The sequence below is a fragment of the Bufo bufo genome, chromosome 7, assembly GCF_905171765.1.
Source record: "Bufo bufo chromosome 7, aBufBuf1.1, whole genome shotgun sequence".
NCBI lineage: Eukaryota > Metazoa > Chordata > Amphibia > Anura > Bufonidae > Bufo > Bufo bufo.
Genome location: NC_053395.1, coordinates 2,584,764 through 2,609,489, shown reverse-complemented (window position 1 = coordinate 2,609,489; position 24,726 = coordinate 2,584,764). Strand labels below are relative to the sequence as shown.

The following is a 24,726-nucleotide window of genomic DNA, read 5'->3' as shown; positions in this document are numbered from 1 at the left end:
GCGATCAACCATCTCATGGGTGAAAGAACACCGTCAGCGACTCCAGACCATCCGCCGTTTGGCAGGCCAGCGGTTACAGTACTCATACGGACCGTCCTCCAGTCCAGGAGGTGCCACTGAAGCCTGGAGACTGGGTCCTGGTACGAGAGAAACGCCCCACCGGCAAATTGAGTGAGCGTTGGGAAGTACAGCCATACAAAGTGATCAAGAGAGTGTACCCTAATGGTCCGGTTTACGAAGTGCAGGTTGAAAATGAGGATTTTGCTTCACAGACTTTACATAGGAATATGCTACGGCCATGCCGGTCTGCAGATCCTGCACCTATTCAGAGGACACCTTCTTCTCCTGCTCCATACCCAGAATGTATTATCTCAGATGGAAACGAATGTGAAGACTGGTGGACAATTCCTGACACTGCGGAAGGTCCCCAGGCCGTAGGTGATGAGGCTCCTGCTACAGAACCACTACCGTCTTGCAGTGAGGAGGAACCCGCGGCCACATCCAGATCTCCTGCTGTAATGGAAGAGCCCAGGTTAACAACTCCCAGTGAAGAAAGTCAGGTCCTAGCAGATAGTCAAGACCTCCGGAGATCCAGTAGGTCTACTGCAGGGGTTCCACCAAACAGGTACGCTGCTGACGAGTTCATTTGGTCTGCCTGTAGGTATTGTGGACAATGTTGTACTGCCGTTTAAATGTTCCATTAACCCCTTTGTTTTCCATGGACTATATAGCGAGGCCGAGGACGGCCACCTTTAAGTGGGGAGGCATGTAAGAGGCAGCCATGAATCAACCAGCAGCATTTCCAGCACTTATAGCTATGCAGACTGTCATGTTTCCCTCCGGCCACCAGAGGCCACTGTGACTAAACAGGAACCTGAGTTGTGCTGACCAGAGGCTAAGAAAGAGTTAAGAAGATTTTTCCCGGGCTGTTCTAGAAGTTGCTGGGGCCTTGCTGAGATAACAGGGAGAGATGGACTGCTGAGAGATAACAGTAAAATACTGTAGCAGCAGGAGGCTATATTAGCTGAGATTTTCCTGACAGCTGTGGAGCTGCACACAGAGGACTTCACTGTGTGTTCCAGAGGAGTGGGACCGAGTGTCAGAGACCAGTACAAGCCGGATCCTTCCTGCCAGAGCTGAAACTAGGTGGAGATCTGCATCTGTTGTGACCAGAGAGAGAAAGACAGCCAAGCAAGCGACTGGACCTGGAGCCAGACTGCATCTTATTGTACCCAGGAGAATCTGCAGAACGATGAGTGGCACCAGTGCTTTTCTGTGATAGGTTATAGAGTCAGGGACTTAGTCAGTGCACTGTAGAAGCGTCCCCTGGGTAGCAGGGCTAGATAGGAGTATATCAGCTGAGTGTAGCCTGGACTCTGATGTTTTTGCTGCAGAACGCATTTATTATAACTCGTGTTCATATAATCTGTGTAAACCTGTTTATACTGTTAATCCGATTTTCCCGCAGTTACATCTGGTTCTTTAATAAAGCCAATTTATCTTCAGTCTCCTTGTCCGCTGTACTGTACTTGAATCCTGCCTTGCGGTCTCTCTCTCCTCTGACCGCTACACTTCACCTTTCAATAAAGAAATAACGATCCCCACCTTTTGACTCTCGTCACCAGAGGAGTGAGAGCGTAAGCGAAAATAACGTTTACAGGATTCCCTGAACCGAACGAAGTTGTCACTTCCTCTGGCAAATCGGTCCGGGAGGGCGATCTAAGGTTCAGAGCAGGTCTGGACCCCACTGGCGGAGACAGACGCCTGACACCTTGCAACAGATTCACGGAGGTCTGCTACCTCCAGCGACAACCCCTGCATGCGATCCACCAGTGCAGAGACAGGATCCATGACAACACAGAGCAGGGGAAACAGTAACGGTATTCGGCGGCTGATAATGTCACGGGAAGTACGGGGAAGAAAAGACAACCAAAGGGAACAACAACTAAACAACAACAGACTAGGCCCCAAACCTAGGGAATAAAGAGGTCACCTCCAAGCAAACCCTGAATCTCTCTCCCTAAGCTGCTATCAACATGTGCAAATCTCAAAGGTAGAAATGCACCGGAACCTGAGTCTGCTGAAACACTGCACCAAACCCTCAGCTTAGGGAACAGGGAAAGAGGCAACCGGCTCCTTCCAAACTGAAGGAGCCACTGTCTCCCTGAGGCCTAGTCAGAACAGACACACCAAGAAAAGGGAAAAGGACTTAGCTTGAGAAGCAACTGGAACAGGAGAACCACCACACAAGCAGAGCACTCCTCAGAAGAGCTATCAGCCGCAGGGAAGCAAGTGAAAGGCGGAACATATAAAGAGCCTCCTGACTGATAATGAGCAACACCTGTGAAGGGGTAAAAACCTGTCAGCAACAATGAAAACAAGAGAGATTTGTCATATCGACTCCCGAGTCCTCCGTCTATCTGAACTTCTAACATCTCTCCCAGGTCCGGCGGTGACACACGCACACAGGGATTTTATTATAGAGGGGCTGCGTGTCCATGCATGTGTGCCAATAATTGAACTGTGCATGCGGGGCGCGCCGTCCAGTCAACACACGGCGCTCCACACGACGCCTGCACCGCCCACGCCAGCACTGACCAATCATCACACGGCGCTCTGCACGCCGCCTGCACCGCCCACACCAGCACTGACCAATCATCACACGGCGCTCTGCACGCCGCCCGCACTGCCCACACCTGTGCGCCGGCCAATCACTGCCACCGCTCGCACGTTATGGTGTGCTCTCTATGTCGGAGCCAACAGTCTCAGCACCATCAGTCAGTGCCACCAGCCACAGCAACCAGTCACAGTGCCAGCAGTCTCAGACACCAGTCAGTGCGAGCCATCTCAGCCATCAGTCAGCGCCACCAACCACCAGTCACAGTGCCAGCATTCTCAGCCACCAGTCGCTGCCAGAAGTCTCAGCACCACCAGTCAGTGCCACCAACCACCAGTCACAGCCAGTCTCAGTCACCAGTCAGTGCCAGAAGTCTCAGCCACAGCCACCAGTCAGTGCCAGCCATCTCAGCCAGTCTCAGTGCCAGCAGTCAGTGCCACCAACCACCAGTCAGTGCCAGCCATCTCAGCCAGTCTCAGTGCCAGCAGTCAGTGCCAGCCGTCTCAGCCACAGCCACCAGTCAGTGCCATTTAATATAGACTGTTCCTACATTTATCTACTACCGTTGGAAGTGTGTGGTCTGAATTAAGGCCTGATTACAAGGCACCACTCACCGAAGCATTAAACAAACTCCTTTCTAACAGGATGGGATACTGAGCTCTGAGGATTAAATACATAAAGAAAAGACTTCTGACCTTCTATTTTATTATTCTTCAACCTTTTAATAAAACTTTTACCATTTCATTTACCATCTTCCATTTTTATTCTATTTTTTATTATTTTTCCATTCTATAATTTTGTGGATCTTTATTATATATGTCATAATACATTCTGAGTATATCTGACGACTATTATTACTGGTCCATTACTGCCACCTAGAGACGGTGGTGATAATTACCCCCTATGAACATCACCACTCCCTGTTGAACCTATACAGGGGGCACTGAGACTACTACTGTCAATACCAGTAATATCACCAAATTCCATGGTTCCACCACAGGGATTTATAACTGACATCCACATTCCCTATTGTGGGACAGATATACATTGTTATTGACACTAGCACTCCCCCTATCTTCTGGTTTTACCTGTGAACATTATATTTATATTTTAACCGTGAATCCATGGGAAATCAGATATTAGTGTGCCACCCATTTCCTATCTCCTGTCAGTGTGCAGTCTGACATTCAGTATATACCATTCCTGTCTTCCAAATAAGAGGACTGTTTTCTGTAGTCTAACTTGTTTATTGGTAAAACAGAAGTATTTGATGATTGAGCAATGATTGGTAAAACTATAAGAATACAAATAACATGAATAAGTATATAGCATAGCATGTACTGTCGCATTTGCATAACACTGAAGCACATGGGAAAATGGCTGCCTAACATAAGACTTGATGGCTAACATCTAACAGTATAACAACTTGCCTGAGACAATGATAACTAGCTTAACAGCTCTGCATAACATAATGTCCCTGAAACAAAGATAGACTGTGTGAAGGACTTTTATGCAATTGCCTATATGCTTCAGTTTGATTCTCTCCCTGCTATTTTGAGGACTATATTGTTCGGTTCCAAATGTCAAGAATGAATGTATTCGTGTACCGGACAATGATGTTGAGATTATGTTTGTATGTGGGATAGAAAGTACTTGTGTGAAATTGTTAAGAATTGTAAATGTTCTGGCCAGCAGATAATTGAGCTGTGTGTATTGTTAAAACTCCATTGTCTAGCCTGGCCCAGAGGAGGAGTTTTAGGATAATTGAGCTGTGTGTATTCTTAAAACTCAATTATCTAGCCTGGCCCAGAGGAGGAGTTTTTGCTGCATAAATTGTGAGTTCTGTGTACCAGTAAATCAGTCTTGTTCCAGCATTAAGTTGACTCATGTGTGGATTATTCGGCGATTCCAGGGATATTCCTACTCGTGGAATATTGGGTGATTTTCTTTTATGGGAAGAAGGGAATGCTTGACGGGGATATTTTCTACTACCGTCACAATTGGTGGCAGCAGTGGGATATTCCCTTCTACTTTCCTTTACACCAGGATTCCAAGCAGACACTGGGAACAGTGAATGGAAGGCTGGTACACCCTGCTTAAAAGAAAAACACTGAAAGAACTACTGGAAGTCCGTGGAAGGATTGCTAGCAACAAAACCAAGCGGGTCATTATAGCAGAATTAATGGAGCTAGACCAGGAGAACTTGGTTGCAGCAACGCCAGCAGTACAAGAGATGGGGACACCAGTGATTCAGGAGGAGGAATCACCAGCCAACAAGGCAATGAGAGAGAAGCTAGCATGGTTCGGTCCGAACCCAACGGCGGATGTGGTGCTGAAAGTGATGAACCTGTTAGCGGAGGAGGCTAAACAAATAAGAGACGCAGAGCTACAGTTAAAATTGGCAGCAGTCCAACAAGCAGCCGCACATTCTCCAAACAGTGAGTACAGTACAGCAGACACAAGGAAGATTCCGTTTAGCGCTTTTAAAGCTTTTGATGAAAAAGACTGACATTGATAATTACCTGGCAGATTTTGAGCGACAATGTAACCTGCACCGAATAGATAGAGGAGAGTGGGTCGCAATATTGTCAGGCAAACTGTCAGGCAAAGCTTCTGATGCTTTCCGGACCGTGCCAGAGCAGGAGATCCATAGCTACGCCAGGGTTAAAGAAGTGCTCCTGGCTCGTTATGCAGTAACCCCAGAGTCCTACCGACAAAAGTTCAGGGACTCACGCAAAACCACAAAAGACTCTTACGTGGAATGGGCATGCCAGTTATCCCTGTCGGCCTCTAACTGGGTCAACAGCAGCCAGGCCACCACCGCAGAGGACATTTTGCAACTAATGCTCCTGGAACAATTTTACAATCACATCCAGACGGATGTCAAAGACTGGGTGAGAGATCGCAGGCCCATGACTCTACCAGAGGCCGCTAAGTTGGCGGATGAATATGCGGATACTCGCAAGACGAACCTGGTCACACCACGGGTACAACCTCCACGACCAACGGTGCCCTCACACCCACCAGCCGCTAGATACCAACCTCCTAACAGACCGGTGACATCTAGCCCTCGCTATCCACGCCAGGAGGACAATGAACAACGCTGCTTCCGGTGCAAACAGCTGGGTCACTACAAGCAGAATTGCCCCATGGACAACAACACCAGGTCAAATTGGTCTCGACCTGGGTACCGCCCACCAGCAGCAGCCCATTGTGTAGACTCGGCTTGGGATCCCCAGGAACTGGGTCAGGAAGAACCATTGGGCACCCTTTACGAAGCCCTCATGGTACAATCTGTTATTACGGACAACAGGAAACACCATTGTCAGCTGGTCATGGTTAACGGAAAAACCGCCCGGGGATTAAGAGACAGTGGGGCAACCATCACGTTGGTACAAAGACACCTTATTAAGGCATCAGAGAAACCGGGGAAATCAATTGCTGTGAGAGTGGCAGGGGGAGCAGTATACCGTATTCCTACTGCACAGGTACACCTAGACTGGGGTGCGGGAGCTGGCAATGTTCATGTGGGCGTCATGAAAGACTTACCTTCTGAAGTCATCCTGGGCAACGACATTGGCCCCCTGACTTCGGCGTTCGCCTCTACCCCCGCTCAGGAGGCCCACGCAGTAACCACCAGAGCACAAAGTCGCGCTGCCGAGAGCCATCCGCTTCCTACTGAGACCCAGGTAAGCCAACCCAACCTACCCTTGACTGTAGAACCCCTACCCTGGGACACCCCAGAGGATTTTGGGCGGGAGGTGACCGGAGACCCTTCCCTCAGAAAGTATCGAGAGAAAGCCAGGAGGGGCCAAGGGGGGTTAGAGAAGGAGCAATTTATCTGGGAGGAAGGCCGCTTGTACAGGCTCACCGAGACCCGGGGTAATACACCAGGGCCTAAGCAAAAACGCCAGCTGGTAGTTCCCCGGAAATACCGCCAGGAGTTATTGAGGATTGGGCACGACGTACCCTTGGCAGGCCATTTGGGAATACGCAAGACAGGGTATCGGATAACCCAGAACTTCTTCTGGCCTGGGGTGTCCGACGACGTCAGGGCGTATTGTCAAACGTGCGAGGTATGCCAACGTATAGGTAAAAAGGGAGACCACCCAAAGGCTAAACTAGTTTCCATGCCCATTATTGAAGAACCGTTCACAAGGGTAGCCGTGGACATTATAGGGCCCCTGGCCCAACCTAGCCGTTCCGGCAAGCGGTATATACTCACCATAGTAGACTACGCCACCCGTTACCCCGAAGCGGTAGCTCTCTCTAACATACAGGCTGAGACCGTAGCAGAGGCCCTAGTTAAAGTATTTTCCCGAGTAGGCTTTCCCAAGGAGGTTCTGTCCGACCAAGGTACCCAATTCACGGCCGAGGTAACCCAGCAGATATGGAAAACCTGTGGAGTTAAATCCCTGACTAGCTCCCCATACCATCCCCAGACTAACGGCCTGTGCGAGCGCTTCAACGGAACGCTAAAGCAAATGTTGAAGTCGTTCACGGGGGCATACAAGGATTGGGAGCGATTCCTGCCACACCTTCTCTTTGCCTACCGAGAGGTGCCGCAGGAATCGACCGGATTCTCACCCTTCGAACTTCTCTATGGGAGGCGGGTGAGGGGGCCCTTAGATCTCATCAAGGATCACTGGGAGGGGCAGACAGAGATTGAGGGGACCCCGGTTGTACCTTATGTCCTGGAGCTGAGGGACCGCATGGAGGAATTAGCCCAGACAGTGCGAGAGAACCTCCGGGCGGCCCAACAGCGCCAGAGGGTATGGTATGACCGACGGGCTAGGCACCGGAGCTTTCAGATAGGCCAAAAGTTCATGGTATTAAGGCCGGTCCGAACAGACAAGCTCCAGGCCGCCTGGCAGGGCCCCTATAAAGTTATAGGACAGGTATGCGACACTACCTACACGATAGCCAGCTGCGAGGATGAAGATGTGAAACGAACCTTTCACATCAACATGCTCAAGGCCTATCAGGAACGGGCAGAGGAGGTAGCCGCTATCTGTGCACCAGCAGGAGAAGACACAGAGACCCTACCCCTTCCCGACCTATTGGGCAGTAACGAAGGGATGACCCAGATAAAGAAAGTCCAGCTAGGTGAAGAGCTGGAGCCGCAAGAGCGGGATCAAGCTGTCCGCTTACTAGAAACAAAACAGGCCACATTCTCTCAGGAGCCTGGATACACACTCCTAGCCATACACAAGGTAGAGACTCCAGGACAGGCACCCCTGAGACAGCCTCCCTACCGTATCCCCGAAGCAGTCCGGGAAGGGATGCGGAAGGAGATAGATGAGATGCTTCGGCTAGGCGTAATCGAACCCTCAGAAAGTCCTTGGGCCTCGCCGGTAGTCTTAGTGCCAAAGAAGGATGGGACAACCCGCTTCTGTGTAGATTACCGGCGCCTCAATGACAAGACAGTTACGGACGCCTATCCGATGCCACGGATGGACGAGCTGCTTGACCGTATCTCTGCAGGGAAGTATCTGACCACAATAGACCTATGCAAGGGATATTGGCAGATTCCCCTAGCAGAAGATGCCATACCCAAGTCGGCCTTCATCACCCCGTTCGGCCTATACCAATTCCGGGTTATGCCGTTCGGGATGAAGAACGCCCCGGCCACCTTCCAACGGATGGTGGATCAGTTACTTAGGGGTCTCCAGAGCTTTGCAGGCGCTTACCTGGATGACATCGCCATCCACAGCGATACCTGGGAAGCGCACCTAGAGCACGTAGGGGTAGTATTAGATAGGATCAGGGGGGCCGGGCTGACCCTGAAACCCGACAAATGTCACTTGGGTATGGGCGAGGTACAATATTTGGGCCACCGAGTAGGATGTGGTAAGCAACGGCCGGAGCCGGCTAAGATCGAGGCCGTTGCCAATTGGCCCACTCCCCACACCAAGACACAAGTCATGGCTTTCTTAGGCACAGCCGGCTATTACAGACGCTTTGTACCCGACTATAGTGCCCTGGCCAAACCCCTGACCGACTTGACCAAAAAGAAGCTACCCCGACAAGTCCTGTGGTCCCCGGAATGCGAGGTGGCTTTCCAAGCACTAAAGACTGCTCTGGTTAATGCTCCGGTGTTGGTTACCCCAGATCCTAACAAAAGATTTATTGTCCATACAGACGCTTCAATGTTTGGACTGGGGGCAGTACTAAGCCAGATCGGGGAGGATGGAGGAGAGCACCCGGTGGCATACCTGAGTCGGAAGCTGTTGCCAAGGGAGGTCAGTTATGCCACCATTGAAAAAGAGTGTTTGGCCTTGGTATGGGCACTCAAAAAGCTCACACCTTACCTTTATGGCCGGGCGTTCACTCTCATCACCGATCACAACCCCTTGGTGTGGCTTAACCGGGTTTCAGGGGACAACGCCCGTTTGCTACGCTGGAGCTTGGCCTTACAGCCCTATGACTTTACGATTCATTATCGCCCAGGCAAGCAAAACGGGAATGCCGATCACGCCAAACGGATTTAACCTCGGACTAAAAGCTCTGAACCCGTCAACCCTACTGGACCAGGAAAGGTCCAACCGAGTTGCCGGAGCAGGGAGAAAAAGGGGGGCCATTGTGAAGGACTTTTATGCAATTGCCTATATGCTTCAGTTTGATTCTCTCCCTGCTATTTTGAGGACTATATTGTTCGGTTCCAAATGTCAAGAATGAATGTATTCGTGTACCGGACAATGATGTTGAGATTATGCTTGTATGTGGGATAGAAAGTACTTGTGTGAAATTGTTAAGAATTGTAAATGTTCTGGCCAGCAGATAATTGAGCTGTGTGTATTGGTAAAACTCAATTGTCTAGCCTGGCCCAGAGGAGGAGTTTTAGGATAATTGAGCTGTGTGTATTCTTAAAACTCAATTATCTAGTCTGGCCCAGAGGAGGAGTTTTTGCTGCATAAATTGTGAGTTCTGTGTACCAGTAAATCAGTCTTGTTCCAGCATTAAGTTGACTCATGTGTGGATTATTCGGCGATTCCAGGGATATTCCTACTCGTGGAATATTGGGTGATTTTCTTTTATGGGAAGAAGGGAATGCTTGACGGGGATATTTTCTACTACCGTCACAGACTGTGTCCTGGAGACTTCTCTTTCCCACAATGCTTTGCACCACCCACAATACAGCAGTCTTTGAAACAAAAAAAAACAAGGTGCAATACAATTTAACATCGCTAGATGGTGCTATTGTCACAATAATCACTACAGGAATACCAAACCCTGGCTGACGTGAAATAGAATTTAATTCAAACCCTGCTGGGCAGAACACAGAGTATTGATGCTAAAGGCTGCTGGGACCAAGACAAAGCCTGTAAACCGTTTTGGAGAACGTTTTTCACAAAGTAAAGCTGCTGTTCAACTTCATACAAGGTTTGGATTCAAATTATTTCCTTCAAATACCTCAATTATTCCCCCTATTTATTGCTTCGGAGCCAAAGCCTGGGGTCCAGCCATATCCAGGTAGGAGCACCGTGACACACATAAAGAGACATTTTAGGCTGCACTATACCACTCGGCATTCCTACACCTGGGTACCGTTATAGAGGGCCCTAGGAGGAGGCGCCCGTTGCACACGCAGTGTAAATGCCGATCTTTTCTCCCGCAGTGTAAATGCCGATCCTTTCTGCAAATGTAGCACCCCAGAGTGGTGTTGCCACTACTACACCCTGCTACTATCTCTAATGGGCTAATATATTGTCATCTTATGTATGTCTTTCCAGGTCCTCCACAATGTGCATTCATAATCTTGTTATATAACTGTTTATTACATGTAATGTGCCTGGTTCACCAGCAGGTGGCAGCATAACTTACCATTCTATTCTCCCCCTTTGGGCAGAAGTGGCCCAGTCCTGCTTGCTACCAGAAGGAGGTGGAGCAGTTCTAGTTTGTTCTTGTTGAGACTCCATGTTGGAGCTGACAGGACACTAACCTATTCCTTGGCTGAAGATAAGTCCAACTAAAAAGTGAAGTGCAGCGAAAAGAAGAAGCCAAGTTATTCAGTCAGCTTGTCAGTACAGCAGAGTGAGAAAAAGATATAGCAGAGTTGAGTTTGCCTGCCAGTTTAAAGCTAAAGCCTGCTGGAACCAAGACAAAGCCTGAAACAGTTTGGAGAAATGTTTATTCAAGTAAAGCTGCCATTGAACTTCATCTCAAAGTCTGGACTCAAGTTATTTCTTCAAATCCCTCACTTTTCCCCCCTATTTATTGCTTCGGTGCCAAAGCCTGGGGTCCAGCTGTATCCAGGTAGGAGCACTGTGACACACAGAGATATTTAGGCCGCACTAAAACACTCGGCATTCTTACCAAACCTGGGACGCAATATAGTGGGCCCTGGGGGGAGACCACCCGCAGTGTAAATACCGATCCTTTCTGCACGCAGTGTAAATACCGATCCTTTCTGCACGCAGTGTGAATACCGATCCTTTCTGCACGCAGTGTACATACCGATCTTTGTAGGTTATTCTACTCACCTCACTACACTACATCCACAGCCGCCCCTCTGTCCAGGCTTCTACTCACCTCACTACATCCACAGCCGCCCCTCTGTCCAGGCTTCTACTCACCTCACTACATCCACAGCCGCCCCTCTGTCCAGGCTTCTACTCACCTCACTACATCCACAGCTGCCCCTCTGTCCAGGATTCTACTCACCTCACTACATCCACAGCCGCCCCTCTGTCCAGGCTTCTACTTACCTCACTACATCCACAGCCGCCCCTCTGTCCAGGCTTCTACTTACCTCACTACATCCACAGCCGCCCCTCTGTCCAGGCATCTACTCAACTCACTACATCCACAGCCGCCCCTCTGTCCAGGCTTCTACTGACCTCACTACATCCACAGCCGCCCCTCTGTCCAGGCTTCTACTTACTCACTACATCCACAGCCGCCCCTCTGTCCAGGCTTCTACTCACCTCACTACATCCACAGCTGCCCCTCTGTCCAGGCTTCTACTCACCTCACTACATCCACAGCTGCCCCTCTGTCCAGGCATCTACTCAACTCACTACATCCACAGCCGCCCCTCTGTCCAGGCTTCTACTGACCTCACTACATCCACAGCCGCCCCTCTGTCCAGGCTTCTACTTACTCACTACATCCACAGCCGCCCCTCTGTCCAGGCTTCTACTCACCTCACTACATCCACAGCCGCCCCTCTGTCCAGGATTCTACTCGCCTCACTACATCCACAGCCGCCCCTCTGTCCAGGCTTCTACTGATCTCACTACATCCACAGCCGCCCCTCTGTCCAGGCTTCTACTCGCCTCACTACATCCACAGCCGCCCCTCTGTCCAGGCTTCTACTCACCGCACTATATCCACAGCCGCCCCTCGGTCCAGGCTTCTACTCACCTCACTACATCCACAGTCGCCCCTCTGTCCAGGCTTCTACTCACCTCACTATATCCACAGCCGCCCCTCTGTCCAGGCTTTTACTGACCTCACTACATCCACAGCCGCCCCTCTGTTCAGGCTTCTACTGACCTCACTACATCCACAGCCGCCCCTCTGTCCAGGCTTCTACTCACCGCACTATATCCACAGCCGCCCCTCGGTCCAGGCTACGACTCCACTCACTACATCCACAGCCACCCCTCTGTCCAGGCTTCTACTCACATCACTATTTCCATAGCCTCCCCTTTGTCCAGGCTTCTACTTACCTCACTACATCCACAGCCGCCTTTCTGTCCAGGCTTCTACTTACCTCACTACATCCACAGCCGCTTCTCTGTCCAGGCTTCTTCTTACTCACCTCACTACATCCACAGCCGCCCCTCTGTCCAGGCTTCTACTCACCGCACTATATCCACAGCCGCCCCTCTGCTCACATCATCATAAAAACAAGCGCTTTGCAGACATTAGCTTCACCCTGCCCCCAATGGGCTCTCATTATAAGTTCCCTACCAGTATGTCTTCGGAGTGTGGGAGGAAACCGGAGAACCCGGAAGAAACCTACGCAAACATGGAGAGAACATTCAAACTCCATGCAGAGGCGGTTCTTGGTTGGATTCGAACCTAGGACCCCAGCGCTGCAACCCTAACCTAGAGATTTTTTAGGAATATGGGCACCATATTTTCCTTGCACCACTTTTACTTGGCACTGTACCAGAAGCTCTAAAATTATGAACAGGAGGACAGCAATAACAGAACTGAAATCTTTAATAATAATTGTGGGTAATCCATCTTGTGGTGTTGCCTGGTACCTTGTGTTGTACTGGCATCTCGTGTTGTTGTGTTGGCATCTCGTGGTGCCATTTATGTGGTAAATAAAGTCAATGCAGGAAAAAAGGTCATGGCCTGGTGTCTATATGGTACTGTCCTCTCTTCTCTGGTGTCCAAGCTTCTATGTACACATTGGTGACATTTGGGGTTTACAGTACACAGTGAATTTGGGTGGGGCCATTAAGTGGTTTGGTGGGGCTAAAATCTTGGTCTTCATTTGTCTTCACTGGACACTGCGATGCAGGGGTGTGGGAGGCCACCATTGGTCTTTAAGCCTTTGGCTAGTTTTAAAGAGAAGTCGACACTTGGAGGTCCCTGCGTGAGACACCCCATGGACACCATGTCCACATGAGGGCCCAAGAACTGGAGGAAGTTCTGTGGGGAGATGCCTCCAGAAGCTTCCACCACGATTCCAGGAAAAGCAGTCTTTACAGTAAGAGCAGCTCGGTGCAATAACTATGGAGGAAGAAAAGAGAAGGGAAGGGGGTCACCTCGGAGGAACGCACAACCCCTGATACCTAACCCAGCACTGAGGATACTGTGTATCTACCCCACATAATATCACCACTGAAGGTACAGTGTACCTACCCCACATAATACCACTGAGGTTACAGTGTACCTACCCCACATAATACCAGCCCTCAGGGTACAGTGTACCTACCCCACATAATATCACCACTGAGGGTACAGTGTACCTACCCCACATAATACCAGCACTGAGTGTACTGTGTACCTACCCCACATAATATCACCACTGAGGGTACAGTGTACCTTCCCACCGAATACCAGCACCGAGGGTACTGTGTACCTACCCCACATACTACCAGCACTGAGGGTACAGTGTACCTACCCCACATAATATCACCACTGAAGGTACAGTGTACCTACCCCACATAATACTAGCACTGAGGGTACAGTGTACCTACCCCACATAATACCAGCCCTGAGTGTACTGTGTACCTACCCCACATAATACCAGCACCGAGGGTACAGTGGACCTTACCCCAGTGCTGGTGGGAGAGGATGTGTTTCTGAATATCTCTGAGACCGGGGGAGTAGTCAGATGTTGGGGGTAGTGATCACCGGCCCCTGCTAGTGATAGTAAAGACAGGAGAGGGGGATGTGTTTCTAAATATCTCTGAGACTGGGGGCAGTAGTCATATTTTGGGGGTAGAGAACAGGCTGAGGCATTCTCTTCTCCTGGGTTTGCTTCAATATGGGAGTTGATAACGGTGTACTCGTGGTGGATGTAGGGTGACGACAGTGTACTAATGGTGGATGTAGGGTGATGACGGTGTACTAATGGTGGATGTAGGGTGATGATGGTGTACTAATGGTGGATGTAGGGTGATGACGGTGTACTAATGGTGGATGTAGGGTGATGACAGTGTACTAATGGTGGATGTAGGGTGATGACAGTGTACTAATGGTGGATGTAGGGTGACGACAGTGTACTAATGGTGGATGTAGGGTGATGACAGTGTACTAATGGTGGATGTAGGGTGATGACAGTGTACTAATGGTGGATGTAGGGTGATGACAGTGTACTAATGGTGGATGTAGGGTGACGACAGTGTACTAATGGTGGATGTAGGGTGATGACAGTGTACTAATGGTGGATGTAGGGTGATGACGGTGTACTAATGGTGGATGTAGGGTGATGACGGTGTACTAATGGTGGATGTAGGGTGACGACAGTGTACTAATGGTGGATGTAGGGTGATGACAGTGTACTCGTGGTGGATGTAGGGTGTCGACGGTGTACTCGTGGTGGATGTAGGGTGATGACAGTGTACTAATGGTGGCTGTAGGGTGATGACAGTGTACTAATGGTGGATGTAGGGTGATGACAGTGTACTAATGGTGGATGTAGGGTGATGACGGTGTATTTGTGGTGGATGTAGGGTGATGACAGTGTACTAATGGTGGATGTAGGGTGATGACAGTGTATTTGTGGTGGATGTAGGGTGATGACGGTGTACTAATGGTGGATGTAGGGTGATGACAGTGTACTAATGGTGGATGTAGGGTGATGACAGTGTACTAATGGTGGATGTAGGGTGATGACAGTGTACTAATGGTGGATGTAGGGTGATGACAGTGTATTTGTGGTGGATGTAGGGTGATGACGGTGTACTAATGGTGGCTGTAGGGTGATGACGGTGTATTTGTGGTGGATGTAGGGTGATGACGGTGTACTAATGGTGGATGTAGGGTGATGACGGTGTACTAATGGTGGCTGTAGGGTGATGACGGTGTATTTGTGGTGGATGTAGGGTGATGACGGTGTACTAATGGTGGATGTAGGGTGATGACGGTGTACTAATGGTGGATGTAGGGTGATGACGGTGTATTTGTGGTGGATGTAGGGTGATGACGGTGTACTAATGGTGGATGTAGGGTGATGACGGTGTACTAATGGTGGATGTAGGGTGATGACAGTGTACTAATGGTGGATGTAGGGTGATGACGGTGTACTAATGGTGGATGTAGGGTGATGACGGTGTATTTGTGGTGGATGTAGGGTGATGACGGTGTACTAATGGTGGATGTAGGGTGATGACTGTGTACTAATGGTGGATGTAGGGTGATGACGGTGTATTTGTGGTGGATGTAGGGTGATGACAGTGTACTAATGGTGGATGTAGGGTGATGACGGTGTACTAATGGTGGATGTAGGGTGATGACAGTGTACTAATGGTGGATGTAGGGTGATGACGGTGTACTAATGGTGGATGTAGGGTGATGACGGTGTATTTGTGGTGGATGTAGGGTGATGATGGTGTACTAATGGTGGATGTAGGGTGATGACGGTGTATTTGTGGTGGATGTAGGGTGATGATGGTGTACTAATGGTGGATATAGGGTGATGATGGTGTACTAATGGTGGATGTAGGGTGATGATGGTGTACTAATGGTGGATGTAGGGTGATGATGGTGTACTAATGGTGGATGTAGGGTGATGACGGTGTACTAATGGTGGATGTAGGGTGATGATGGTGTACTAATGGTGGATGTAGGGTGATGACGGTGTACTAATGGTGGATGTAGGGTGATGACAGTGTATTTGTGGTGGATGTAGGGTGATGATGGTGTACTAATGGTGGATGTAGGGTGATGACGGTGTATTTGTGGTGGATGTAGGGTGATGACGGTGTATTTGTGGTGGATGTAGGGTGATGACGGTGTACTAATGGTGGCTGTAGGGTGATGACGGTGTACTAATGGTGGATGTAGGGTGATGACGGTGTACTAATGGTGGCTGTAGGGTGATGACGGTGTACTAATGGTGGATGTAGGGTGATGACGGTGTACTAATGGTGGCTGTAGGGTGATGACGGTGTACTAATGGTGGATGTAGGGTGATGACAGTGTACTAATGGTGGATGTAGGGTGATGATGGTGTACTAATGGTGGATGTAGGGTGATGACAGTGTACTAATGGTGGATGTAGGGTGATGATGGTGTACTAATGGTGGATGTAGTGTAACCTTTCATATTCCGGTACCTCTGCAGTGAAATTATCCAGCATGATGAGATCTGCTCCAGCTTCTGCAGCCTCTAAGGCTTCCTCCACGGATCTGCACTCCACCTCCACCTTTATAGTGCGCCCAGCCAGAGTGTGCAGAGCCTGTAGAGCCTGGGATGGCAGGACACACACAGTACATGTCATCACCGAGTACATGGGTTATGCAGCAATGTCATTGACTGGACATGTATGTAAAGATTGTCCACATGACTGTAGCAGCTGGCACCCTCCATAGTAGTAGCAGACCAATAGAGGACACACTGTGCGGAGGACATTAACCCCTTAAGGTTCCTTTCACACGAGCGATTATTCCGCGCGGATGCGATGCGGGAGGTGAACGCATTGCACCCGCACTGAATACCGACCCATTCATTTCTATGGGGCTGTTCACATGAGCGGTGATTATCACGCATCACTTGTGCGTTGCGTGAAAATCGCAGCATGCTCCTCTTTGTGCGTTTTTCACGTAACGCAGGCCCCATAGAAATGAATGGGGTTGCGTGAAAATCGCAAGCATCCGCAAGCAAGTGCGGATGCGGTGCGATTTTCACGCCCGGTTGCTAGGAGACGATCGGGATGGAGACCCGATCATTATTATTTTCCCTTATAACATGGTTATAAGGGAAAATAATAGCATTCTGAATACAGAATGCATAGTAAAACATCGCTGGAGGGGTTAAAAAATAAATAAATGTAACTCACCTTAGTCCACTTGATCGCGGCCCGGCATCTCCTTCTGTCTCCTTTGCTGAACAGGACCTGTGGTGAGCATTAACTACAGGTAAAGGACCTTTGGTGACGTCACTTTGGTCATCACATGATCTTTTACCATGGTGATGGATCATGTGATGACCGGAATGACCTCACCAAAGGTCCTTGTGCTGCACAGAGATCAGATGAAGCCAGAAGGAGATGCCGGCATCGCGATCAAGTGGATTAAGGTGAGTTAAATTATTATTATTTTTTAACCCCTCCAGCGATGTTTTACTATGCATTCTATATTCAGAATGCTATTATTTTCCCGTGTAACCATGTTATAAGGGAAAATAATACTATTTACAGAACACCGATCCCAAGCCCGAACTTCTGTGAAGAAGTTCGGGTTTGGGTACCAAACACGCGCGATTTTTCTCACGCGGAAAAATCGTGGGTGTTCCCGCAACGCACCCGCACATTTTCCTGCAACGTCCGTGTGAAAGAGGCCTAAGGACTTGGCCATTTTTTGCAAATCTGACCAGTGTCACTTTAAGTGCTGATAACTTTAAAACGCTTTGACTTATCCAGGCCGTTCTGAGATTGTTTTTTCGTCACATATTGTACTTCATGACACTGGTAAAATGAAGTCAAAAAAATTATTTTTTATTTACAAACCGGATTCCAAAAAAGTTGGGACACTATACAAATGGTGAATAAAAACTGAATGCAATGATGTGGAGGTGCCAACTTCTAATATTTTATTCAGAATAGAACATAAATCACGGAACAAAAGTTTAAACTATGAAAATGTACCATTTTAAGGGAAAAATATGTTGAATCAGAATTTCATGGTGTCAACAAATCCCCAAAAAGTTGGGACAAGGCCATTTTCACCACTGTGTGGCATCTCCCCTTCTTCTTCCAACACTCAACAGACGTCTGGGGACCGAGGAGACCAGTTTCTCCAGTTTAGAAATAGGAATGCTCTCCCGTTCTTGTCTAATACAGGCCTCTAACTGGTCAATCGTCTTGGGCCTTCTTTGTTGCACCTTCCTCTTTATGATGCGCCAAATGTTCTCTATAGGTGACAGATCTGGACTGCAGACCGGCCATTTCAGTACCCGGATCCTTCTCCTACGCAGCCATGTTGTGATTGATGCAGAATGTGGTCTGCCATTATCTTGTTGAACGATGCAGGGTCTTCCCTGAAAGAGATGACGTCTGGATGGGAGCAGATGTTGTTCTAGAACCTGAATATATTTTTCTGCATTGATAGTGCCTTTCCAGACATGCAAGCTGCCCATGCCACACGCACTCATGCAACCCCATACCATCAGAGATGCCGGCTTCTGAACTGAGCGTTGATAACAACTTGGGTTGTCCTTGTCCTCTTTGGTCCGGATGACATGGCGTCCCAGATTTCCAAAAAGAACTTTGAATCGTGACTCGTCTGACCACAGAACAGTCTTCCATTTTGCCACACTCCATTGTAAATGATCCCTGGCCCAGTGAAAACGCCTGAGCTTGTGGATCTTGCTTAGAAATGGCTTCTTCTTTGCACTGTAGAGTTTCAGCTGGCAGCGGCGGATGGCACGGTGGATTGTGTTCACTGACAATGGTTTCTGGAAGTATTCCTGAGCCCATTCTGGGATTTCCTTTACAGTAGCATTCCTGTTTGTGGTGCAGTGTCGTTTAAGGGCCCGGAGATCACGGGCATCCAGTATGGTTTTACCGCCTTGACCCTTACGCACAGAGATTGTTCCAGATTCTCTGAATCTTCGGATGATGTTATGCACAGTTGATGATGATAGATGCAAAGTCTTTGCAATGTTTCTCTGGGTAACACCTTTCTGATATTGCTCCACTATCTTTCTGCGCAACATTGTGGGAATTGGTGATCCTCTACCCATCTTGGCTTCTGAGAGACACGGCCACTCTGAGAAGCTCTTTTTATACCCAATCATGTTGCCAATTGACCTAATTAGTGTTAATTGGTCTTCCAGCTCTTCGTTATGCTCAAATTTACTTTTTCCAGCCTCTTATTGCTACTTGTCCCAACTTTTTGGGGATTTGTTGACACCGTGAAATTTTGAATCAACGTATTTTTCCTTTAAAATGATACATTTACTCGGATTAAACGTTTGATCTTTCATCTACGTTCTATTACAAATAAAATATTGACATTTGCCATCTCCACATCATTGCATTCAGTTTTTATTCACAATTTGTTTAGTGTCCCAACTTTTTTGGAATCCGGTTTGTATAAAAAAAATAAAAAATTTACCAAAAATTTGTAAAAAATTGCAAATTTCTAAGTCTCAATTTCTCTAATTCTATAATACATAGTAATACCTCCAAAAATAGTTATTACTTTACATTCCCCATATGTCTACTTCATGTTCAGATCATTTTGGGAATGACATTTTATTTTTTGGGGATGTTACAAGGCTTAGAAGTTTAGAAGCAAATCTTTAAATTTTTCAGAAATTTTCAAAAACCCGCTTTTTATGGACCAGTTCAGGTCTGAAGTCACTTTGCGAGGCTTACATAATAGAAACCACCCAAAAATGACCCCATTCAATTTTTTTTAAAAATCTCTTTTTTGCCAGATTTTCCATTTTAATAATTTTTTTCCGGTTACAAATCAAGGGTTAACAGTCAAACCAAACTCAATATTTATGGCCCTGATTCTGCAGTTTACAGAAACACCCCATATGTGGCCATAAACCGCTGTACGGGCACACGGCAGGGCGCAGAAGGGAAGGAGTGCCATACGGTTTTTGGAAGGCAGATTTTGCTGGACTGTTTTTTTGACACCATGTCCCATTTGAAGCCCCCCTGATGCACCCCTAGAGTAGAAACTCCAAAAAAGTGGCCCCATTTTAGAAACTACGGGATAGGGTGGCAGTTTTGTTGGTACTAGTTTAGGGTACATATGATTTTTGGTTGCTCTATATTACACTTTTTGTGAGGCAAGATAACAAGAAATAGCTGTTTTGGCACCGTTTTTATTTTTTGTTATTTACAACATTCATCTTGAAGGTTAGATCATGTGGTATTTTTATAGAGCAGGTTGTCACGGATGCGGCGATACCTAATATGTATACTTTTTTTGTTATTTACAACATTTATCTGACAGGTTAGATCATGTGCTATTTTTATAGACCGGGTTGTCATGGATGCGGCGATACCTAATATGTATACTTTCTTTTTATTTATGTAAGTTTTACACAATGATTTCATTTTTGAAGCAAAAAAAAATCATGTTTTAGTGTTTCCATAGTCTGAGAGCCTTGGGTAGGGTATGATTTTTGCGGGATGAGATGACGGTTTGATTGGCACTATTTTGGGGTGCGTGTGACTTTTTGATCGCTTGCTATTACACTTTTTGTGATGTAAGGTGACAAAAAATGGTATATTTAGCACAGTTTTTTTTTTTTTTTTTTACGGTGTTCATCTGAGGGGTTAGGTCATGTGATATTTTTATACAGCCGGTCGATGCGAACGCGGCGATACCAAATATGTATACTTTTTTATATTTATGTTAGTTTTACATAATAACAGCTTTTTTAAAACAAAAAAAATGATGTTTTAGTGTCTCCATATTCTGAGCATAATTTTTTGGGAGATTGTCTCAGGTAGGGGCTCATTTTTGCGGGATGAGATGACGGTTTGATTGGTACTATTTTGGTGGCAAACGCCTTTTTGATCGCTTGCTGTTGTACTTTTTGTGATGTAAGGTGACAAAAAAATGGTTTATTTAGCACAGTTTATTTTTTTTACGGTGTTCATCTGAGGGGTTAGGTCATGTGATATGTTTATAGAGCCGGTCGATACGGACGCGGCGATACCTAATATGTATACTTTTTTCCCCTATTATTTACCAATTTTTTTAACTTTATTTGGGGAAAATTACGTTTTTGTTTATTTTTACTTGAAACTTTTAATTTTTTGGGGGGAAAACTATATTTTTTCAACTTTTTTTTTCACTTTATTATTTGTCCCACTTTGGGACTTGAACTTTTGGGGGTCTAATCCTTTACAATGCATTCCAATACTTCTGTATTGGAATGCATTGGCTGTATGAGTAATACTGTGTGTATTACTCATACAGCTTCCGGGGCCTGTGACATCCAGGGGGCTGGATATCACAGGCTCGTCACCGGAAAGCAGCGCGATGCCATCCCTGCTATCGTCACCGGGCGGTGGTGATCGGAACACCACATGACGTACCGATACGTCATGTGTCCTTAAAGGGATTCTGTCACCAGGTTTGACCCCTGTCAGCTAAACATATGCTGATGTTCAGGGCCTCATCAGGATTCCTAATGGGGGCTTATAAATGTGATCCGTAGCCTTATTTTGCTAAAAAACAGCTTTTACTAACCTGTCACTCAAAGAAATAAGGTGCCCAAGGGGGTGTCAAGGGATGCAAGGTGCCCGCCGCACCCGCCGCCGTTCATGCCCAGCGCCGCCTTTCCAGACTTCTGCGCCGCCTCCTAATCCTCTGTGCCGCCTCTCGCTCTCCCTCCCTCCTCCCCCTGCTGTAAGATCTCACACGTGCGCACAGGGCTCTGAGAGGCTGGCGCCAGAGTGCAGGCCATACAGGGGATTGAGCCAAGTGCCGGCGCATGCGCACTTCGCTGTAAGAAGCCAAATGGAGCAGTCCGCACGGGCGCATCAGGCAGAGCCCTGTGCGCACGCGCAAGATCTTACAGCAGGAGGAGGGGGGAGGGAGAGCGAGAGGCGGCACAGAGGATTAGGAGGCGGTGCAGAAGTCTGGAAAGGCGGCGCTGGGCATGAACGGCGGTGGGTGCGGCGGGCACCTTGCATCCCTTGACATCCCCTTGGGCACCTTATTTCTTTGAGTGACAGGTTAGTAAAAGCTGTTTTTTAGCAAAATAAGGCTACGGATCACATTTATAAGCCCACATTAGGAATCGTGATGAGGCCCTGAACATCAGCATATGTTTATCTGACAGGGGTCAAACCTGGTGACAGAATCCCTTTAAGGACTCGGGAAACATGCCGTACCGGTACGTCATGTGTCCTTAAGGGGTTAAGGAGCATACACTGTGGGGAGACATTTACAAGGACACATCATGGGATGGACATTTAGGAGGACACATTGTAGGAGGACCACTTTCTAACATGTGAATGTCGTTCTTTCTGCAGTAGGTGCAGGGAGTTCTGCAAAAAAATCTGCCGTGTGTGAACATAGCCTTAGGGTGTCCAGAACAGGATGCAACCAGCTTTTACTCACCTTTCTGACTCCTCCCATTGCCCATATATGGTTATCCTTCAACATGATGAGATCCCCAATCCCGTAACGGTGTGTTCCGGCTCCTCCCACTAGTAGGCCATACTTCTCTGGCAGGCGAAATCCAGGAGTAGTTTTGCGGGTACCTGTAACCTGCCCTGACCATCCGGCTGCCCGCGCCTGCTCTGATACTTGTCTAGCCACTGTGGCCACTCCGCTGACCCGGGACAGGACGTTGAGTGCTGGGCGCTCTGCCAGGAGGAGATCAGTCACTTGACCTGGAACATGGGGAACATTAACAATTTAACATGAGTCCCAGGACCCCATCTACAGAGCTGAAAGGTGAAACCACACCACCATGATGATTTCCCTGTATAATAAAGGGGCGCTCACAATCCGGGGGTTAGAAGTTTACCTCTTCCCTATGACTAGTGAGCATGCTCTGTGACCTGTGCAGGAAAGGGAGGGACGTGATCTCCACATTACCTATTCTATAGGAGAGAGTAGTGGGCATGCTCTGTGACCTGTGCAGGAAAGGGAGGGACGTGATCTCCACATTACCTATTCTATAGGAGAGAGTAGTGAGCATGCTCTGTGACCTGTGCAGGAAAGGGAGGGACGTGATCTCCACATTACCTATTCTATAGGAGAGAGTAGTGAGCATGCTCTGTGACCTGTGCAGGAAAGGGAGGGAGGTGATCTCCACATTACCTATTCTATAGGAGAGAGTAGTGAGCATGCTCTGTGACCTGTGCAGGAAAGGGAGGGAGGTGATCTCCCCATTACCTATTCTATAGGAGAGAGTAGTGAGCATGCTCTGTGACCTGTGCAGGAAAGGGAGGGAGGTGATCTCCACATTACCTATTCTATAGGAGAGAGTAGTGAGCATGCTCTGTGACCTGTGCAGGAAAGGGAGGGAGGTGATCTCCACATTACCTATTCTATAGGAGAGAGTAGTGAGCATGCTCTGTGACCTGTGCAGGAAAGGGAGGGAGGTGATCTCCCCATTACCTATTCTATAGGAGAGAGTAGTGAGCATGCTCTGTGACCTGTGCAGGAAAGGGAGGGAGGTGATCTCCCCATTACCTATTCTATAGGAGAGACTAGTGAGCATGCTCTGTGACCTGTGCAGGAAAGGGAGGGAGGTGATCTCCCCATTACCTATTCTATAGGAGAGAGTAGTGAGCATGCTCTGTGACCTGTGCAGGAAAGGGAGGGAGGTGATCTCCACATTACCTATTCTATAGGAGAGAGTAGTGAGCATGCTCTGTGACCTGTGCAGGAAAGGGAGGGAGGTGATCTCCACATTACCTATTCTATAGGAGAGAGTAGTGAGCATGCTCTGTGACCTGTGCAGGAAAGGGAGGGAGGTGATCTCCCCATTACCTATTCTATAGGAGAGACTAGTGAGCATGCTCTGTGACCTGTGCAGAAAAGGGAGGGAGGTGATCTCCACATTACCTATTCTATAGGAGAGAGTAGTGAGCATGCTCTGTGACCTGTGCAGGAAAGGGAGCGAGGTGATCTCCACATTACCTATTCTATAGGAGAGAGTAGTGAGCATGCTCTGTGACCTGTGCAGGAAAGGGAGGGAGGTGATCTCCACATTACCTATTCTATAGGAGAGACTAGTGAGCATGCTCTGTGACCTGTGCAGGAAAGGGAGGGAGGTGATCTCCACATTACCTATTCTATAGGAGAGAGTAGTGAGCATGCTCTGTGACCTGTGCAGGAAAGGGAGGGAGGTGATCTCCACATTACCTATTCTATAGGAGAGAGTAGTGAGCATGCTCTGTGACCTGTGCAGGAAAGGGAGGGAGGTGATCTCCACATTACCTATTCTATAGGAGAGAGTAGTGAGCATGCTCTGTGACCTGTGCAGGAAAGGGAGCGAGGTGATCTCCACATTACCTATTCTATAGGAGAGAGTAGTGAGCATGCTCTGTGACCTGTGCAGGAAAGGGAGGGAGGTGATCTCCACATTACCTATTCTATAGGAGAGAGTAGTGAGCATGCTCTGTGACCTGTGCAGGAAAGGGAGGGAGGTGATCTCCACATTACCTATTCTATAGGAGAGAGTAGTGGGCATGCTCTGTGACCTGTGCAGGAAAGGGAGGGAGGTGATCTCCCCATTACCTATTCTATAGGAGAGAGTAGTGAGCATGCTCTGTGACCTGTGCAGGAAAGGGAGGGAGGTCATCTCCCCATTACCTATTCTATAGGAGAGAGTAGTGAGCATGATCTGTGACCTGTGCAGAAAAGGGAGGGAGGTGATATTTCCATTACCTATTCTATAGGAGAGAGTAATGAGCATGCTCTGTGACCTGTGCAGGAAAGGGAGGGAGGTGATCTCCACATTACCTATTCTATAGGAGAGAGTAGAGAGCA

At 48.1% G+C, this 24,726-nt stretch overlaps 2 protein-coding genes across 2 annotated transcripts; one reads left to right on the top strand and one right to left on the bottom strand.

The window, feature by feature from the left end:
* Positions 1-287: 287 nt before the first annotated feature.
* Positions 288-9,039, top strand: LOC121007851 (the record flags this gene model as incomplete). The annotated part of the gene is made up of 4 exons (XM_040440101.1): positions 288-594; positions 5,147-5,604; positions 6,535-7,254; positions 7,765-9,039. Coding segments are annotated over exons 1-4 (2,760 nt in total), but the record flags the coding sequence as incomplete, so codon positions are not given.
* Positions 9,040-12,772: 3,733 nt separating this feature from the next.
* QPRT (quinolinate phosphoribosyltransferase) lies at positions 12,773-22,626 on the bottom strand (the record flags this gene model as incomplete). Its single annotated transcript, XM_040440043.1, has 3 exons — positions 12,773-13,309; positions 16,362-16,493; positions 22,342-22,626. Coding segments are annotated over 3 exons (660 nt in total), but the record flags the coding sequence as incomplete, so codon positions are not given.
* Between the last annotated feature and the right edge of the window lie 2,100 nt (positions 22,627-24,726).